Here is an 18,007-nt window from a genome sequence, read left to right as displayed (position 1 = left end):
GTTGACGATCGTGTGGTTCGTGCTAGGTCAGTTTTCGTCAAGTCTACCTGCAGGATACTCTTTTTACATTTGGTGGAGGTACGGGTTTGAACAGTGCTTGGACAGCGTGTGCCAATGTTTAAAAGAAGTAACTGCTGCGATTAAATCATAGACCACGGTTTCGTTGTTCAAGATAGTCTCTTCTTATTATAAATAACATAACGATGAAAACGCCTAACACATACATCGTGACGGGATCCACGAACCAGTACACTGTAAGTGAAAAAAGTGCTTACCTGTCCAGTAACTTACATCACGAATAAAGCAGGAAGTTACATTAGTAGGAATAAAGTAGGAGATGACAGACAAGGGGTTGTCAAACACCAAGTGAGCGACATTGAACGTAAGAAATCTAACAGGGGGTTGGCTAAAAGGCAATTTTTTATGTAAGCTCCTTTCATAACCCTATTTTATACTCGAAATGAAGCACGTACATTGAAACTGTATTTCTCTCCGGCAGTCGGGTACTTGCTTAGTGTGTTTAATTAACATTAAAATTATAGTGTGTGAAACTATTTATTACGACATTGTTCTTTAAATGGCTGGTGCGCTCTGGTTTGAAGTTGAATAAACGTGAATTGCTCTATGTCATGTAGACTTGTAAAATGCAGGTCCAGGAACCCACGTCAGGCGCCAGCTTCATAGGTTCCAGCACATTTTTTATGTACACATATGAAGAAGAAATCAGTAAAATATTCCAACTGCCAATATTACTTCAATGCATTACTTCTTGCGTAGCATACTGCTGTGTATCCCTTATAAATTTCGTTCTATACGGCGGTTGCTCAAGGGCTACGTCGTTCTTCTGCTGAGCACACAAGGTCACGGGTTCGACACCGAACTGCGTCAGCAGCATTTCGACTACGGTGGACTGGGGACGCTCAAGTATCGTGCGTTGGGCTCACGGTAAAGGGTCCCGAGTGGCCGATATCCGGAGCTTTCGATAGCCCATTGCGTTTCCTTTCAGAAAATGAACCGCACAACTCAACACACAAACACAAACTGTCTAGAGGCAATAGTAGTTAACAAGTCTCACTCCCTAGGTTTACAGCGAGTCAAAGACCCTCGAGTATGTCAGATATTATTCGGCAAATAGTCGCAAGTGATGGCACAAGACTTATACATATCTACAAAAAGGGCAGGCATTATACATATATCATCTGCAGACTACGCAATATCGCCGTGGACGTCACTTTGTTCGACTATCTCGCGTAGCGCTTTGAATTAGGACGCACATTGAAGGACGTACCTACAGGTTTAAGGTTTCTTAAATTGTGCGGAAAGTCGGCGCTGGAAGGCAGCAATCGCCGGAAATTTGCTTGCTTGCTTGCTTGCTTGCTTCATATACCATGGCGCATACCCACTACGGGGGATTGGCCAAGAAGCCGGCGGTTAAACAGATGAGGCGGAGGGAGAAAACTATAGGGGAAAAGTATTGTGAGGGTACAATTGAAGTTATTCAATGAAACTAAATGATGTTAGAGCCGTATTTTATTTTATCGTATAGGGTGCGTTTTTTTGGAAGGAGCGCAAGGTAGAAGGTAATAAATTTCAATCAGTTTAATTGGAATTTTCGAACTTAATAAACATTCAATCAGTAAATTAACGTAAATTGGAATTTTGTAAAATAATAAACAATATATCAGAAAGTTAACTAGGTATTCTCCTTGTGTCACCAAGGAACTCGCATACGGCTCCGCATACGTTACTGTGGCTAAAACCCAGTGTACATGCCCCGAAGGAAAGACTGTTTTCAGTGTTTATAGCGATGCCTAATTTTCGGAACGGAATTTCGAAGTATTTCTTTCTCTGGATTGCGAATCGGCGGCAGTTTAATAAATAATGATCAATGGTTTCAGGTTCTTTGCAGAAATGATATAGAGGGGACATCGCCAGACCAGACCTGTGCAGATAAAAATTTAGGGGTAAAATACGGCATCGTAATTTTGTAATGGAGATTTCCAATCTACGTGTGGGATACCATTCATTATCCCAAGGGTAAAGCAAATGCTTTAAGTCTGTGATTTGGAATGTCCGTTTTGCAGGGTAATTTAAGAGACATAGTTTTCTAAACCTAGCCGCGGCGATATAAGCAGAAGTCGGCAGAGCATGCATGACTGCTCCATGTAGGGATGTACGTGCGAGTGCGTCGGCCATTTCATTTAAAAACAAACCATGGCGACCTGGTACCCATATTAAACTCACCAGACGTAAGGTCGAAGGGATTAATCTTTCGAGTTCATTCAAAGCTGTATTGACTGAGGATGAGGTGAGTGCTCTGCACACTGACAACGAATTGGTTAGTATATAACAGCTGTCGAAGAATTTCCAGGAAGTTTACGAAGAGCTAATATAATTGCTAATAATTCTGCCTGAAATATAGGTGTAAAATCAGGCAGTCGCAATGAATAAGACCAGGATAGCGCCTCAGAAGAAATACCTACACCCGCTTTCTCGTCACACACTGATGTATCCGTCGCTATTAGAGTATTGATTTTGATTTGTGTTAAATGATCTTGCAGTAATCCGCTTAGATATTTAGTTGGCAGGAGTTAAGCATTGGAAGGAAATATGTCAGCAAATTCAATTTTAATAGCATTGACGGGTTTTTTGAGGGGAATGATCTCGCGTATCTGAACCTTTAATGGTTGTAGTTGAGTTTGCACAAAAAGAACCAGCGGATTGTATAGACGGGACCATGTTTCTTCGAAGAACGCAGATCTTTCCTTAATAAATACATGCTGCGATCGTCTCAATAAAGATGCGTAGATGTTTAAGTATGTTTTTACTGCAAGGATGAGGAATCTGCTAACGAGTGTGGGTAATTGGGTTTCTTGATATAACACATTATTAGCAACAAATTTTCGCAATCCAAGGCAAACCCGGAGGGCCTCTCGCTCTAGAAGAACGAGGGGGTTGATCTTGTATGCTGGATCACCATAGAATAAAACACACTCAAATTCCAATATGGGTCGAACATATACATACAATAAATTATAATGAGTCTGTGCGCCCAGAGCGGCAGTGACCGAGTTTTCGAATCATGCCAACAGCGCGCGCTGCCTTAGACGTAACATGTTCGATGTGGTTGCGCCAACTAAGTTTTTTTTTTCGTATATAACGCTTAGATACTTAATAAAGTCACGCTGAGGGATTATTTCTTGACGGTATTGGAGGGAGACACTAACCGGTAGATTCAAGGGAAATACAAGCAAGGCACTCTTGCTAACATTTAATGTCATACGAATATCATCAAGCCAATCTTCAAGTATTGCTAAATATGATCGTAATATTCTTTGAAGAGAGTGAATGTCACCCGCTGACGCAAAGAATGCAACGATATCTGCGTAAACATACACTTGTACATCATCACACAGTAGAATTAAGCTCATTAGAATAATAAACAAAGTGGGAGAAAAAAAGGAACCCTGTGGAACTCCCCTGGACTGATTATATTTTGACGTCGAAACACCGCCTTGTGAGCAATAGAATTTTCTACATCTTAGGAATTCATAAATCCAATTTGTTATATATGGAGGAAAATTCATGCTCTTCAGGATATTGAGGAGAATGATATGCTCTACACGGTCGTATGCCTTAGGTATATCAAGAGCCACTAGTGCTGCAAACTGTCGCCTGTGACGAGCAAGCTTAATACGACTCTGCAAGTCAACGTGCACGAACCAAATCGAGCATCGCGGTCTAAATCCGATCTGACCTGAGCTCAGTAATGTGTTAGTAGTTAAGAACCTCATTATACGGATGTATAACACCCTTTCTATTAGTTTCATTATGTTATATGTTAATGCAATGGGCCTTATGTTGTCCATATGTAATCCCGCTCCTTGTTTCTTAAGTAGGGGTAGAATCTTAGCAAGCGTCCAATCTGGAGGAATCCAACTGGTCTTTAGGAAGTAGTTGATGATATTAAGTAGGTCCTGTGGAGACACGTCAAATAATATTTTTAGCATGCTTATTGTTATGCCATCTGGACCTGGAGCTGAGGCAGGTAGCAGTCTTACAACGTGAAAAAGCTCTTCAATCGTCGCATTGATAAAACTGTTCTCGGATGCAGTGCTGACAAAGTTCAATTGTAAGTGAGCTGTATAACCGTTTTCTAATCCTCTGGCAATTTTTTCCGATGATTCTGATAATTCTTTGGCCGATAGGATTACTGAATCAATATTTACTGGCGTTGGTTTAGCCTTGCGAAAACGAAGAAACCTAAAAAGCGCTTTTTTGTTGCAACTCTTCGACAGAAAATTATATCGTTTTTAATCATAAATACCTTTTGTAGCGTTAGCTACACTGGCCTAGCCAAGCCTGTTTCGCGCGGCACATCAAGAGCCGTGCTGCGTACGCGCAAGGATCAGTGATGTCACACGGCTTGCGCACCGGAGCCACCGGAGCCGGCACCTCTCGCGCACTCCGCCGCCGCCGCACGCGCGACTCACCGCCGCCGGTCTGCGCATTCCAGAGTAGTGACGTCGTAGCCGTGGTAGACGCACTGGCGCCGGCGCGCGCTAGCTGTGCAGTCGCCGTCTGACACTGCGCTGGAGCCGCTGCGCTTCTGACTGGCGTTTGCCAGTGTGGTATAGCCATGGAGAAGGAGAGCGCAAATGCTGCTCAACAGCGCAGAAGAACGGAGAAGCTTGACTCATCGGATCCCGAAGTAGTTGCCTGGCAATTAGCGGTTGAGCGTAGGAGACAACCAGGAAAGCTAAGAATAATCAGCTGAACCTTTGCTAACGCTACGTATATCCTGGCATAGCCGAGCTAAGCCACTGCAACTTTTTGCAAATGAAATTGTTCGCTTAAATATAGCTGCCCCATACGTATAGTTATTCCAATTTGTAGGGCATTGCTTAAGAAGTTTCTTCCACGCAGCCTTTCGGTGTCTATAATCTCGTGCACAGTCAGGGTTCCCCTAGGGACAGCCAGAACTACCTTTTGCTTTCGGTATTGCAAACTCAGATTTCTTTAGAGTACCCTTCTAAACAGCGCAAAGGCACTTAGCTTTAGTATCTCTCTTCATACCTATCAAAGATGCTAACGTGGACTGTAACGTTTTCTTAAATTTTGAATAGTCCAAAAATACATATACTTCATTATCTAAAGAAATTAAGGGGCAGACAGTATCCATCAGTATAGGACGGTGATCACTAGTTGTGGCGTCATCAACGACAGCCCGAGATGAGGATGATAAACTTGAGCTAGCAAATGATACGTCTAATACAGAGCACGACTGACACCGAACAAAAAGCTGCAACTTTAGTATTTAAGCAAGTAAAATTGTTCGAAGAAGCCCAATCCCATAAACGTTTCCAGGGTGCATCAGTGCGGAAGCCCCATGCCACATGACGTGAATTGAAATCACCCGTGAACAACGTGTTCTTTTTGAGGCCAAGGTGATCTCAAGTGTACCGACATCTTGTATCCCAGCAGGGAAGCAGGTATTAACTACAGATAGCGGTGCTTAGCCCGGAAGTGTTATCTCTAATACTAAAATTTCGCATTCAGGAGACGTAGTCCGATGTAAAATTTTTGCTCTATGACAAATTTTAGATGAAATGAACGAAGCCAACCCTCCACCTCGGGAAGGCCTTTCCAATCGAAAGCAACGGTAGTTTCTTAAATGAAAATCTTGACCAGTTGTCAACCAAGTCTCTTGCAACAGTATAATATCGGGAGTATGTTGGGAAATTAGATATAATATATCAGTAGTAGCAGAAAATATTGACCGGCAATTCCAGTGGAGTACCGTAAGGCACCCTATGTTGACGAAAGCTGAGCAGCAGCCACTGCTTGCTCCAAAATGCTCTCCTTCAGAAAGTATGTCCTGTTAAGGGAATTTTTGGCACACTTTTTTGTTTTTGAGTTAGTAGGAGAATTAGGCCGTTTGTTATTAGGATATCTGGCGCGTTTATGAGTCCGAGGGTCCATGTCTACATCCTGATTGCCTAGCGACTCTGATTCCCAGTGAACTTCTTGATCAAATTGTTGTGATCTTGAAGCTCGCGCAAAATTTGTGCTCGCGGAGGGGAGCGATTTCGGCAATTGTGATTTAGGAGACTGAGAAAGAGTGGAGATCTGATTATGGACACTACATTTTGTTATAACCTGAGATATCTCTGAGAATTGCGTAGACAGTACTTGCACCAATGAGTCTGTCAGATTTACTAGAAGCTTTTCTATTGCTTCTTCAACAGCTTTCTCTATTACGTTTGTGATCGTCTGGGAAAAAGATGGGTCCATACTGAGTGAGTGGCGGGCTGTAACTCCAGCATATCCCTGTGTTCTGCTCTGAATTTCAGCAAGAGCTTCACGACGTGAGCCACGTCTCCTTTCTATTATTTCAACCACTTGGAACTCCTTTGATCTTGCGGGGCAGATATAATCGTCAGCGGCATGATTTCCATTGCACAAACAGCATGATTCATCTTGCAGATCTGCAATTGTTGTCACCATGCTCATCCCCACATTTACGGCATCGAGTGGTTGATCAGCAACCGTTAGTGCTATGTCCGAAACGCCAACACTTGAGGCACTGTAGTGCTCGTGGAGCTAGGGATTCAACCCTGTAAATCAATGGCCAGGCCTTAATCTCTGATGGGCGAGCTGTCCCTGCAAACGTTGCGATAACTGTTTCAATAGGGACTTTCGTGTTGTCGACTACCCTTCTGCATCGGAAGACAGATACAACCCCTACCGGAGAAAAAATGTCTAAGATTTCGGCTGGACTTAGACTTACATCTACACCGCGGACTAGGCCTTTGCAGCAAGCTCAGTGAGGTGGGATGAAACAGCTCACCGGGTGCGAAGCGAAATTAGTGCATTTTAGCAGATCTTGCACACAAGCCTGGTCCGGCAACGAGCAGAGGATCCCCCCTCGTCCAAACTGTCGAACCTCTGTGATTTGCTGGAAGTGAGTGGAGACCACCCAAAGTTCTGTTTGAATGGCTTTCAGATTCTTCATACGGATCATCCCCCCATTCGTGGGTACCAAAGCCACAGGAACGTTGCTGGTCCCGCTTTTAAGAAACAGCTTCCCCGGTATATCCTGAGTAGGAATGGAAGCAGACCAGAGGGAGGACCTCTTGCCTGGAGATGAGACAGACATCAACTCAAAATGAACCACGACTTTCATTTAAAAAAGTGAAATAAAAAATTAATGTAAGAGAATAACCGCCGGCTACTTGACAGCAAACCTGGAAGTAGACTGGGTCAGGGCTAGGTGATCTCGGGCAAGCACACTCTCGGGCAAGCGCGCTGCTGCTGCGTCGATACCTGCTCGATACCGGCGATTCAGCTTTAGTTTGGTTTGGTTTGGTTTGGTTTGGTGCCTATAGAAATAGCACAACCCACTACGGGGGATTGGCCATGAATCGGGCGGCAGTAGGAAGAAAAATGAAGGATAATAAATTGGATTTTCTTACTTAAGAATGAGATAATGAATTCTAATCGTTAATATTAATTTTCATGCTATAGCATCTTAAAATTTGAAGCAAAAGTTTTTGTTGTCTTGTGAAAAAAATTAGCATGGCAGTCTCCTTGTTTCCATTACAAAATTAAATATGGCATCACATACGTTCCTATTACAGTGTCCTAGTGCCGACACCCCCAGAGATAGAATGATAGGTAGCGTAATGCGCAATCCAAGTTGGCGGAGGTCGTTTATTCTAGAAGTCGTTTTCTATGCATGGTGAACCTACGACACTCTATAAAGAAATGATCCATAGTTTCGGGTTCATTGCAATAAAAGCATTGAGGGGAATTAAGGCGCCAAACCAGACCTATGGGAATGGAAATTAAGCCTTGGTATTCGGCAACGCATTGTAGTAAACGACACTTCAAATTTTCTTGTTGAACACCATCTGCTGTGCCGAGGAAACCTAAGGTGCTGAAAATCGGTGTTATTGAGTACACATGATTTGGCATGTTCTTCTTGGACAGAAATCTTTTTTAAATCTCGCAGAAGTGACGTATGCCGAAGGTCTTAGGAACCTCAGTACCGGGCCGTTAAGAGATGCCGCTGCTAGTGTGTCTGCAGATTCGTTTAAAGTGAGCCCCACGTGCCCTGGCACCCATACCAGATGGACAAGGCTTGATCCTCCTGCAGCAAACATCTTCCTCCTACTCCTAAGAAAGGCGTTGGTATAGGTTTTCTCCAGAACGTTTAAAGCTATTGTGAGAGCTAGCCTTAGTTGCCGTCCCCGTTTGTGACGATGTGTATGTGGCGTCTAGGAAGCGTCCTGTTTGCTCATTGTCGCCGATATAGTCTGGCCACTCGATTCCTGGTTTTCCGGTGTAGTTAACCACGTAAGGAAGCGACAGCAGTTCTCGCTCAAATTTGCGCACGAAGTAGATCCACGCTTTGAGCTCGCCGCCGGCCTGCGAAAGCAACCCGACGTCTTCCAGCGACCTAACGTAGATGTCGGGATGCGACTCGAGGCGGTCGAGGACGGCCAACATCCGGTCATCCACTTGGTACACCTCACCGCACACCTCCTGCACATATAATAGGATGGTGACAAAGCAGAACCGAATACAGGAAAACACGAGAACAGGGGTGCTGTGCAGGATGCGCCGAGTTTCTCGTTCGCACGAGTTTTACCCGAGTTTGCTCGATGACAGTCAGCGAACGTAGATAGCAAGGAACGTGCAATAACAGCAGGCAAAAAGAAATGTCAAAAAATGTGGTTGATCCCTCTTATATAGGAATCGGTATAGGACACGAAAGTGAAACGTGTCTTCACAGAAGTAGTGTAATGTTTATTGCACATTGATATATAATGTCTATTGGTGTTTTGTGGCTAAAGCGCCCTTAGGCGTTGATGCACCCACGCTGACGCCTGGTGGCACGTCTCCTCCATCACGACTACCAACGTCGATGACCATGAGCAACCGTCGTGCATATGGAAGCTGCACTACGCTGCACACGCTAGCACAACGCGAAAGACGAAGCACGTAACTGACACACTAATACAACGCGCAAGACAAAGCACGTAACTGAATCGTCACCGAGTCAAATCAGCGCGTACAGCGCGTCGTAATTGCAGCCTCCGCGATCAACTTCAGAAACATTTTCAGAGCTAATTGCGGAGGCCACGCTCCGCTGTGCTGAGTACGGTGAACGCCACCTAGGTGGCGTTGGTAGTGCTTCTTGATGCCAGCGTCCCTTCGAATGCTGGCATCGAGGCGTCGTAGTGCTGAGACCACCGAAGCGTTCACTGTCGGTGCGCGTTAGTGTCATAATGCAGTACTTCTCTTTTCTGCTCGTAGGCGGCGGCACCGCCCCGAGCAAGAGCGCGGGTACACGGAGGAGTGTTAGATATATAAGGCGCGTCTGTGTAGCTCTCTGCAAATGCGTTTGTGGCGCAATGGGTTAAACGCTCGGCGATCTATCGTCGCGGACCGAGAGGTCGTGGGTTCGATTTCCAAATTTTGCATGTTTGTGGAACTTTTTCTTCTGGTTTCTTTCTTTGTATTATGTTCGTGTACATTGTAAGAACGTCATTCCGTATTTCCGTATGACGTATTGCCGTGACGGAAATACGTCAGTGAAGTCTTGGTGGACCCCGGCATAAAACACTTTCGTGTTAAAAAAGAAACGCGCCAGTGCCGTGTATTGGTATCAACGTATTATCGCAATTTAGCAATACCGTCACCGACCCGCTGTCTATCTGCACACTTGCCGTCAGCCGTTGCTGCGCCTTTCTCGGGCGCGTCAAGGGCGTGCCTGCTCTTTCGAGCATTATCTTTCTATCCTACGCGAACACTTAGTTCCCCTTGGCAGGATGCTTGAAACAGAAACTATCCGCAAAAAGAGCGTCTGTGCCGTCGATGTCGCCGCGCCCCAGCCTTTCGTCACGTCTCCGACGTCACCGCTGGTCCAGCCCAAAGAGCAGCTTGAGTTATCTCCTTGCTGTTTGCGGCGTTGGCCTAACGCTTCAATGCCGGCGGGCCGCCAAATTTACTTCGTCATTTCGTCGGGCGCCACGTTGTGCTGTAGCGCGAACCCCGCTCCTTGGGCTTTTAGATACTACAGGCACGGTGTCATATCAGTCTGTAGCGTGGACGGCGAACGCCGCAGATAGCAAGGAGATAACGCAAGCTGCTCGCGGGCCGGACCAGCGGTGACATAGACGTGACGAAAGGTAGGGGGGCGGCGACATCGACGACAACGACGCTCTTTTTGCGGCCAGTTTCGGTTTCAAGGAGCCTGCCAGGAGGAACTAATTGGTCGCTTAGCTCTCACATGAACTACGCTATTGAAAATTTGATCGTTGGGATAGGTAGTGTCGAGGACGACCCCCAAAGTACTCAGTTGCTGTAGCCACCTATTGTTGATAATTAGAAAGATAATTTGCGTACCTTTGCTAATTACGCACCTACGTGCGGAAATTACTGTGTAGCTAGAGGCCGCCAATTGGTGCACTCGAATGGTAAAGATAACGTGAACAAGATATATATTGTTCTAATGTTAAATATTTGGTACAGCTAACAAAACGCCCTATATATATATATATATATATATATATATATATAAACCTGTGTGTGTATGTGTGTGTGTGTGTGAACGAGAGCAAATGAAACCAAGGGGCCCGATTTTCATTAGTCAGAACATAAGAAGTCAACAAACAACGACACGAAGGTAATTGTGGAATTGTGTTTGGCTTCTTATGTTGTGACCGCATGTATATATCGTCACTTAGGAGTTTACGCTGAACCTGGTGAAATTCTTATGAAAGAAGTGCTCACACGTTTAACAACAACAAAAATACTATTATTTTACTGACGTTTCGGCCAGTGGTCCGGCCTTCATCGAAGGGATATACAGGGTTTTTCAGCGAACACGTTCAAAATTTATTTAAGGTTGCCTGTGGCAGATAGCCCAATTCTAGTTCATCAGCTGGTCTACTACAAGCGGCGGACATTACTTGTGCAAAAAAATTGAAATGCATAATTGAGTATAATAAAAATTCAGTAATTAGGTTTTTAACTAATTACCTGATGGCCCATATTGTAATCTACAAATTGCAGCGGCGGAGTTCGGAAGACGGATTCATTTGGAACAAATTCCCGGTATGACACCGCTTTCGAGATATTATTTCCCGAACTTTGCAAAGAAATGCATTGGCGTTCCAGTTAGTTTCTTAACAAAAAGTCGGTGTAAGCATTGAAGCACAAAATTAAATGAACGCCGATGCATTTCTCCGCAAAGAGCGAGAATTAATATCCCGAAACTGGTGTCATCCCGAGAATTCGTTCCAAATGAATCCGTCTTCCGAACTCCACGGCTACAATTTGTAGATTACAATATGGGCCATCAGGCAATTAGTTGAAAACTGAATTAGTGAATTCTTATTAATTATTCGATTATTCATTTCAATTTCTTGTGCAAGTAATGTCCGCCTCTTCGAGTAGACCAGCTCATGAACTAGAATTGTGCTATCTGCCAAAGGCAACCTTGAAGAATTTTTGAAAGTGTTCGCTGAAACACCCTGTATATAATGCAATAGGTTTTTGTAAGCACTTACGTGGCCCACACCATCGCAAGGCAGCAGACAAGGTAGCTCAAACGAGGATACGAGAACTAGCGGCCATTTCTTGAGCGTCCTCGCCTGGCCAACTAGCGTAGAGCGACCGTTGTTGGTGTCACACAAGATGTTGTGGTTCACCTCGCCACTCTTCAGAGTTCCATAGACAAACAGATAGTGCCGCATCTCTGACGCCACTCCGGCGGCTTCCATGTTGACGCACGACCTTTCTTTGGTTTCACTTGTCTGTGGAGCCTGTACCATATAAGCCATTGACGCTTTGTTATAGCTTGGGGCATATTTTGAGACGGATATGAATGAAGCAGGATGTAAATGAAGCGAATAAATGGGCGAAGCGAAATGAAAATATCAGTTTTAAAAAAACACAAGCTGTGCTCTTCACGACGGCTAAGACGCCTACAGTGGCTGTCAAATACTTTACGGTAATGGTTTTTGCGGAATGCGTGAAATAACTGGTCTGCATAGTCAGTCATGTTCCCAACTCTCGATAACCTGGGCTCAAAAGGAAGTTTCACTGCTTACGGTTATTTGTTTAATGAGTAAGTGTGAATATTAGAGTGCCACGGAGACAAGGACAGTGAGGGATAAAAAAAAAGGCAGGGAGGTTAACCAGTAAAGTTTCCGGTTCGCTACCCATCGCTCGGGGAAGACAAAGGGGAATAGAATTGAAGGAGAGATAGAGAGAGAGACGTGCACGGACAGCACTACGGAATCAAAGGCACTCGCTCAAGCCAGACGTATCTCAGAGACTAAAAGCTTAAGGATGAGGAAATAAGAAGGAGCATAGGGCCCGCTCTGTTCCATCCCAGTTTCTTTCTTGACCTTTTGTTTCCTCATCGCACCAATATGCACCTCTTAGACATAAACCAACTCGCGCAGCAACATATTATAGTGTTTATGGACGCTGCTGCTACGAGAAAGATATTCAGTGCTAATTACAGAACCCGGCAAGGTATATATGACTAACCCATCAATTCTCCGCTATTCTTCCCTTTAAGAACAGTTGTTCCTTCGACTGTCCCTTTATGTCATATTGCAAGGATTCGGGTATTTCAATATCGGCAATGAGAGAAGGGGATTGGATTATTCAGCGGATTCCTCATAAACGTAAATTTGTCATTTAGGGAATGTGCGACCAATTGTTGCTCCACATTATATAGCACTGAAAAATTACTTTAAAAAATTCTAGCAGATACAGAAAGTAAAAAAAAAAGAAGATGGGCAAAAAGAAACTCACAAGGAAGGCAAATTGCAGAGTGTGAAAATTTTCAGAATGACGTTTTCTACTTGCCCCAGTGACGATGAAAGCGCCGCAATGGCTCTGCACTGGTCTTTCACTTGGCTTAACTCGACACTAGTTTTACTCAGGCTAAATAATAAATCGGTATGCCAAAACACAGAACCGGCTTGCAAATATTTCGCTCGGTTGAACGGACAGTTCCTGCTCTCGGCAAACGTGCGCGGGACGAAATGAAACCCGAGCAACCACCTGTACATTCCGTCCGTTGTCACGTCAAAACCTAATCACTGACAACAGTGCGGTGATCTCAGCGGCAGAAAATGCAGCACAACTGCACGGCTTACGCACTATGAGCCATGCATACACGTAGGTAAACATAGGCCGGCTACTTGCTCGGTTTTATTTATGTTTATGTAAATATAAGAATTCGCGGAAAGGAATAGGCTCCGAATAATGAATACCTTTTTCAGGAAGCGCAGCAACAGGAAGTGGACCTGGAAAAGCCCTAATGGAGAAACAAGGAATGAAATGGATTTCATACTCTCTGCCGATCCCAGCATAGTGCAAGGTGTAGAAGTGTTAGGTAGGGTAAAGTGCAGTGACCATAGTTTAGTCAGGTCTAGGATTTCTCTCAATTTGAAGAGAGAAAGAATAAAATTAGTCAAGAAGATACAGGCCAACCTAGACGCAGTGAGAGTAAAAGCGGACCAATTCAGGCTGGTGCTCGCAAACAAATATGCAGCTTTAGAACAGGAAGATGAAGACAACGTAGAGGTAATGAATGAAACAGTAACTAGGCTAATCTCAGAAGCAGCAATTGAAGTGGGAGCTAAGGCACCAAGGCAACCAGTAGGTAAGCTCACTCAAGTAACAAAGGACCTAATAAAGATACGGCAAAACATGAAAGTGTCAAACTCGAGAGATGAGGTACAATTTGCTGAACTGTCGAAACTGATCAACAAGAAGAAAGTAAGGGATACCCGAAATTATAACTTCGAAAAGATTGAGGAAGCAGTAAAACATGGACGCAGCATGAAATCAGTCAGAAGAAAACTTGGCATAGTGCAAGGCGAAATGCATGCACTGAAAGATAAGCAGGGTAATATGCGATGAAAATCGCATAATGTGAAACAAGCTTAAAACAAATGCGCCGTGGTAGCGCATCACATGGTGGGCGGATCAAGCCGAGAGAAGCGAAGGTGCTTTAGCTGGTTCTGGCAGCCCGCGGGTAGCCAGAAGTGGAAAATCGAAGAGGCCCACTAGAAAGTCAGCTTGTCAATGCATGTATTTCACTTTACGGAAGTATTGGATTACGGCAAACGTGGAAGCCAGTCACAAAGCCGGTAGTGACATCTTGTGACATTTTGTCCCACAACACGTGAAACTTTTTTTTATATACAGCGGAGCTCTTTAAGCTCTTCGTTGCGCCACGTAGCATAGACCAGAGATGTCGGCCAATCCTGGAGTTTGTGCAGAAAGGCTCCAAGCTCAATGGCACATATCCCTGTGAACTATAGCGAAGCTGCTTAAACTCGAGAATGGTCCGTCGAGCGTACGCCCCTAAACTTCCGCCTGGCGATGATGTCACCATGCGTCGCCTAGCAACGCTTCGCCCCAGCTGCGCCGACCACGCCGAACCTCACCCCAGCTGCGTCAGCCGTGACGTAATCGCGCGCGCCGCATCGCTTCGCCTTAGCTTTGCCGAGGTATCACGTATCCGTGCCAAGCCCATCGTCGTGAAGTTGGGGCGGCCAAAATTCGGTCCCATCCGAGTGTCACGTCGCTGAAGCAGCATCGATTCGCAGAAGATCCGGAGTTACGAGCCCGCGAGACCGAGCAAGAGCGTTTGAGCGTTCAGAAGCGTCGAGATACTTTAATGACCGAGTGTTCGTTGCTCCTTGGGCTGTCGATTATTCCGGGGTGATCTTGCGCAAAACGGGACCGAGCCTCGAAGCATAACCTCGCAAAAACTTGGCCGATCTGAGATAAACCTAGGTGGGGTCGCCAGCTTCGCTGTTTGCCCAGTCTTCGCACCACTAGTGTGATTCTGCCCCTATTTTTTTCTATAGTGAAGCTGTCTATGGCCAAGTTCTGGTGGATCACGTCCGCCGAGAAAACAACGCGTAGAACAACAATTGGCGGCAGCCCTCGTCCTCACCGTCGCCCCGCCACCACCGATGCCGTTTGCACGCGATACTCCGCGGTGCCCCCTCCCACCAATCGATGTACCCCTTTGTCTCGTGACGTAGAGATCGCGCTCGCGCTCTTATCAGCAGTTTCCCTTTGAACTCTCTAAGGGACGGACACGTGTCGTTCTCTGGGGGGAAGAAGAACGGGAATTGATGGAGCGCCAACGCACACAGAAGTGTGAACGGGCGCGAAAGCTACGTGAAGCCGCAGCCGCTGCTGCCACTTCCAGTTCCACCACGAACCGCTCGCCCGCCTGGAGCGCTGACGTGGGCAAAAGCGTCGAGGAGACCAGCGCCGGCTGGCGAATACCACTGACGAGGATCGTGCCATTAAAGCGCAACACAAGCGCGATGCACCCCGACACGACTGCACACCATTGGAACGTCTCCCCGGTGCGACGGCGAGATTTCAACGAGAGTTCATCGGCAATTTTGTTACATAGGTGTTATTGTCGAAGGAACATAAAAAAAGGATTGTTTGTTGTAAATTGAACCGCTGCCAATGCTTTACACCAGTAGATAAGTAGAATATATATAGTTAGTTACCGCAATAAAACAAGTCGCACTATCGCCCGAAAGGCGAACCATCGATTGCGATCGCGAATTACTGGACAGCTATAAGAAGTAAGGATAGTAGTTTTCTCGGCAGTATAAACTTGTAAACATAGGCATACTAAATTGACAAGCATGGTACCACGCATGCACAAGCAAACCTGAACACATATCACTCAATAACCACGGAAACTCGCCTTCAAAACGTTGGAGTGATAAAACGCGGCAGCATCAGCGAGCGAATGGACCTTAGTGCTACCGCTAGCATGAACGCGAACTAAGCCATGAAAACACAGCGGACGACGGACTCTGTCCCCGTCGCAGATGGCTTTCAAGAAAAATATGTAACCAGCGATAAAACAGGAGTGGCCAAGGTCTGAAGCCAGCGTTTCCACTAGAGCCATGGGTCGTGGACTGAGGGCTTCAACCCCGACCAAGGGCTGCTGGCAGGGAGCACCCCGGCGCGATTTGTTGTTGTTGTTGTTGTTGTTGTTGTTGTTGTTGTTGTTGTTGTTGTTGTTGTTGCCTGAAAACATGGCTCGTACCCACGAGGGGGATATGCCACACTGGGTGGATTCAAACACTTTTTCGACGCGGCCTCGAAGCTCAGTATTCCGGTCCCGACGTGGGATTAGTCATTCTATGGGTCACCCCATAGCGTTGCAGGACCAAATAAAGTTCTCCATCCATCCATCAAGCGAAGCTTGTATTGCCTCACAAGTGTCGGCGGCGGTGGCGTAACGCTGAAACTCGACCTTTCAAAAACTCGCGTCTCGTTCACTTGGTAAATACCAAAATTGGCATGGAAGGGTACGAATGTACGAATAACGTGACTGACTAACATGAATGGTAAGATATGCAGAGAATACTTTACTTATAAACTTGAAGAATGAAGGAGAAAGTAGTGACAACGCTTGGCATTCTGGCCCATACCGTCACTGGTTGATTCTTTGCGCTTCAAGTTTATTTTGGTTATGCAGAAGCAACTAGCCCGCTCCCACGTCTTGCTACATTTTACTTCTTGTGCCGGAACTCCGTGATTTTCGCACTTATTGACAAATAATTATTTTTGACGGCGGATTAGTCGGCACTTGTGTTCATTATGTATACAGAGAATTTTCGTGGCCTGTTGCCATACAATGTGCAGCGTGATAAGAAGCCAATATTGAAGGCATTACTGCTTATTTCTTTGATGATTTTTGAGCACAGTATCGTCTTACGTGTTGAAGCAGGCATTTTGCTGGAGCTGCAACTAGTTCATTATGAATACGATAAGCGCGTAATGTACTGTCTACAGCACAGAACAAATAAGAGTTGCTCGAAACTCGCGCAACATTCTAAAGTAAAGCGAAGACTTTCCGCGTGAAATTCAGGCCACCGAATTTCTATATTTTCTTGCATGACGAAAAACATCCTTTACCACGCACACGCGTCACCTTTGCAACAAAGCTTCCTCGTTGTGCTCAGAGTGTTACTGCAGTTTTCTGAAATTTATTATATGATATTATCGCCTTCAAGTAAATCCCGATCGTTTATTGCCACGTAGAATTTCTACCGGATACCACCTCCGTGCTGGTATCAATGGTCAAACTTCCAGCTATGACGGTTTCGGCTGCTTGGAGCGCTTGTTGTGAGCCCTTTGAAACACCTATATGATCTTCCGCTACCTGGACGATCTCGCTGTCTTCGAAGGTGCCAGTAGTTGTCGCGTCGTTCTGAACCGTGTCTCTGAAGGAGTCTCCATCGGTCGTTTCCCGCATCGCACGTGCGTAACCACCATCGGGAGGCTCGTTGTCCTCGTCCTCCGAGCTGAAATTGTAGGCCGGTTCCTGGGTGGTCATTAGATCTCTATCGGCGTGCTTCGAGAACAAGGACGCACCCACTATGGCCAGCAAGGAGACGATCACTAAGACGACAGCCGCGCCGCAGAGCATGTTGGCAAACCGCTGGCGGCTGCGTTGGGCTTCAAGTTTCAAGCGCTGCCGATTCATGGTCAGCGTCTGGGCGAGCTGTAAGGGATCTTTCCGGGCCGGATTGCCCGCTTCGCTCTTGAGCGTCTGCGGCTGTCCTTTGTTTGCCGAGTTGGTCTGCTTTGCTGGCGGCGCATTGAGGCCCTCGTCGTCGAAAAGTGTGTCAATATTGGTGTAGTTAAGGTTGTGCTTCTGCTGCGGTGGTTGCTCCAGTGCAAGCTTCTGCTGTGGTGGTTGCTCCAATGCCAGCTTCTGCTGCGGTGGTTCCTCCGGTACCAGCTTCTGCAGCGGTGGTTCCTCCGGTACCAGCTTCTGCTGCGGTGGTTCCTCCGGTGCCAGCTTCTGCTGCGGTGGTTCCTCCGGTGCCAGCTTTTGCTGCGGTGGTTCCTCCGGTGCCAGCTTTTGCTGCGGTGGTTCTTCCGGTGCCAGCTTCTGCTGCGGTGGCTCCTCTGATGG

The 18,007-nt window shown here is 46.0% G+C and overlaps 2 protein-coding genes across 2 annotated transcripts in view; both read right to left on the bottom strand.

Moving 5' to 3' along the window:
• Nucleotides 1–7,785: 7,785 nt before the first annotated feature.
• Nucleotides 7,786–13,049, bottom strand: LOC125944747 (putative gamma-glutamylcyclotransferase CG2811). The gene is made up of 3 exons (XM_049665895.1): nt 12,838–13,049; nt 11,580–11,834; nt 7,786–8,547 (listed from the first exon to the last, which is right to left on the bottom strand). The coding sequence occupies exons 2-3, from the start codon at nt 11,790–11,792 to the stop codon at nt 8,179–8,181; spliced, it is 582 nt and encodes a 193-aa protein (XP_049521852.1). The 5' UTR covers nt 11,793–11,834; nt 12,838–13,049; the 3' UTR covers nt 7,786–8,178.
• A 4,064-nt stretch (nt 13,050–17,113) lies between these two features.
• Nucleotides 17,114–18,007, bottom strand: part of LOC125944997 (putative uncharacterized protein DDB_G0294196) — a 2,082-nt gene continuing 1,188 nt past the window's right edge. The window contains exon 2 of the mRNA XM_049666510.1: nt 17,114–18,000. Within this exon, the coding sequence (XP_049522467.1) occupies nt 17,114–18,000 (887 nt within the window). The remainder of the gene's footprint in view (nt 18,001–18,007) is intronic.

The sequence above is a fragment of the Dermacentor silvarum genome, chromosome 4, assembly GCF_013339745.2.
Source record: "Dermacentor silvarum isolate Dsil-2018 chromosome 4, BIME_Dsil_1.4, whole genome shotgun sequence".
Taxonomy (NCBI): Eukaryota; Metazoa; Arthropoda; class Arachnida; order Ixodida; family Ixodidae; genus Dermacentor; species Dermacentor silvarum.
This window is presented reverse-complemented; position numbering and strand designations above follow the sequence as displayed.

Bases quoted from the DNA above. Each gene is read 5' to 3' on its own strand.
- LOC125944747 (XM_049665895.1), bottom strand. From the start codon at position 11,792: ATGGAAGCCGCCGGAGTGGCGTCAGAGATGCGGCACTATCTGTTTGTC. The intron at 8,548-11,579 runs GTAAGTGCTTAC...TTATATGTGCAG, and splicing joins CTTGCGATGGTGTGGGCCAC to GAGGTGTGCGGTGAGGTGTA.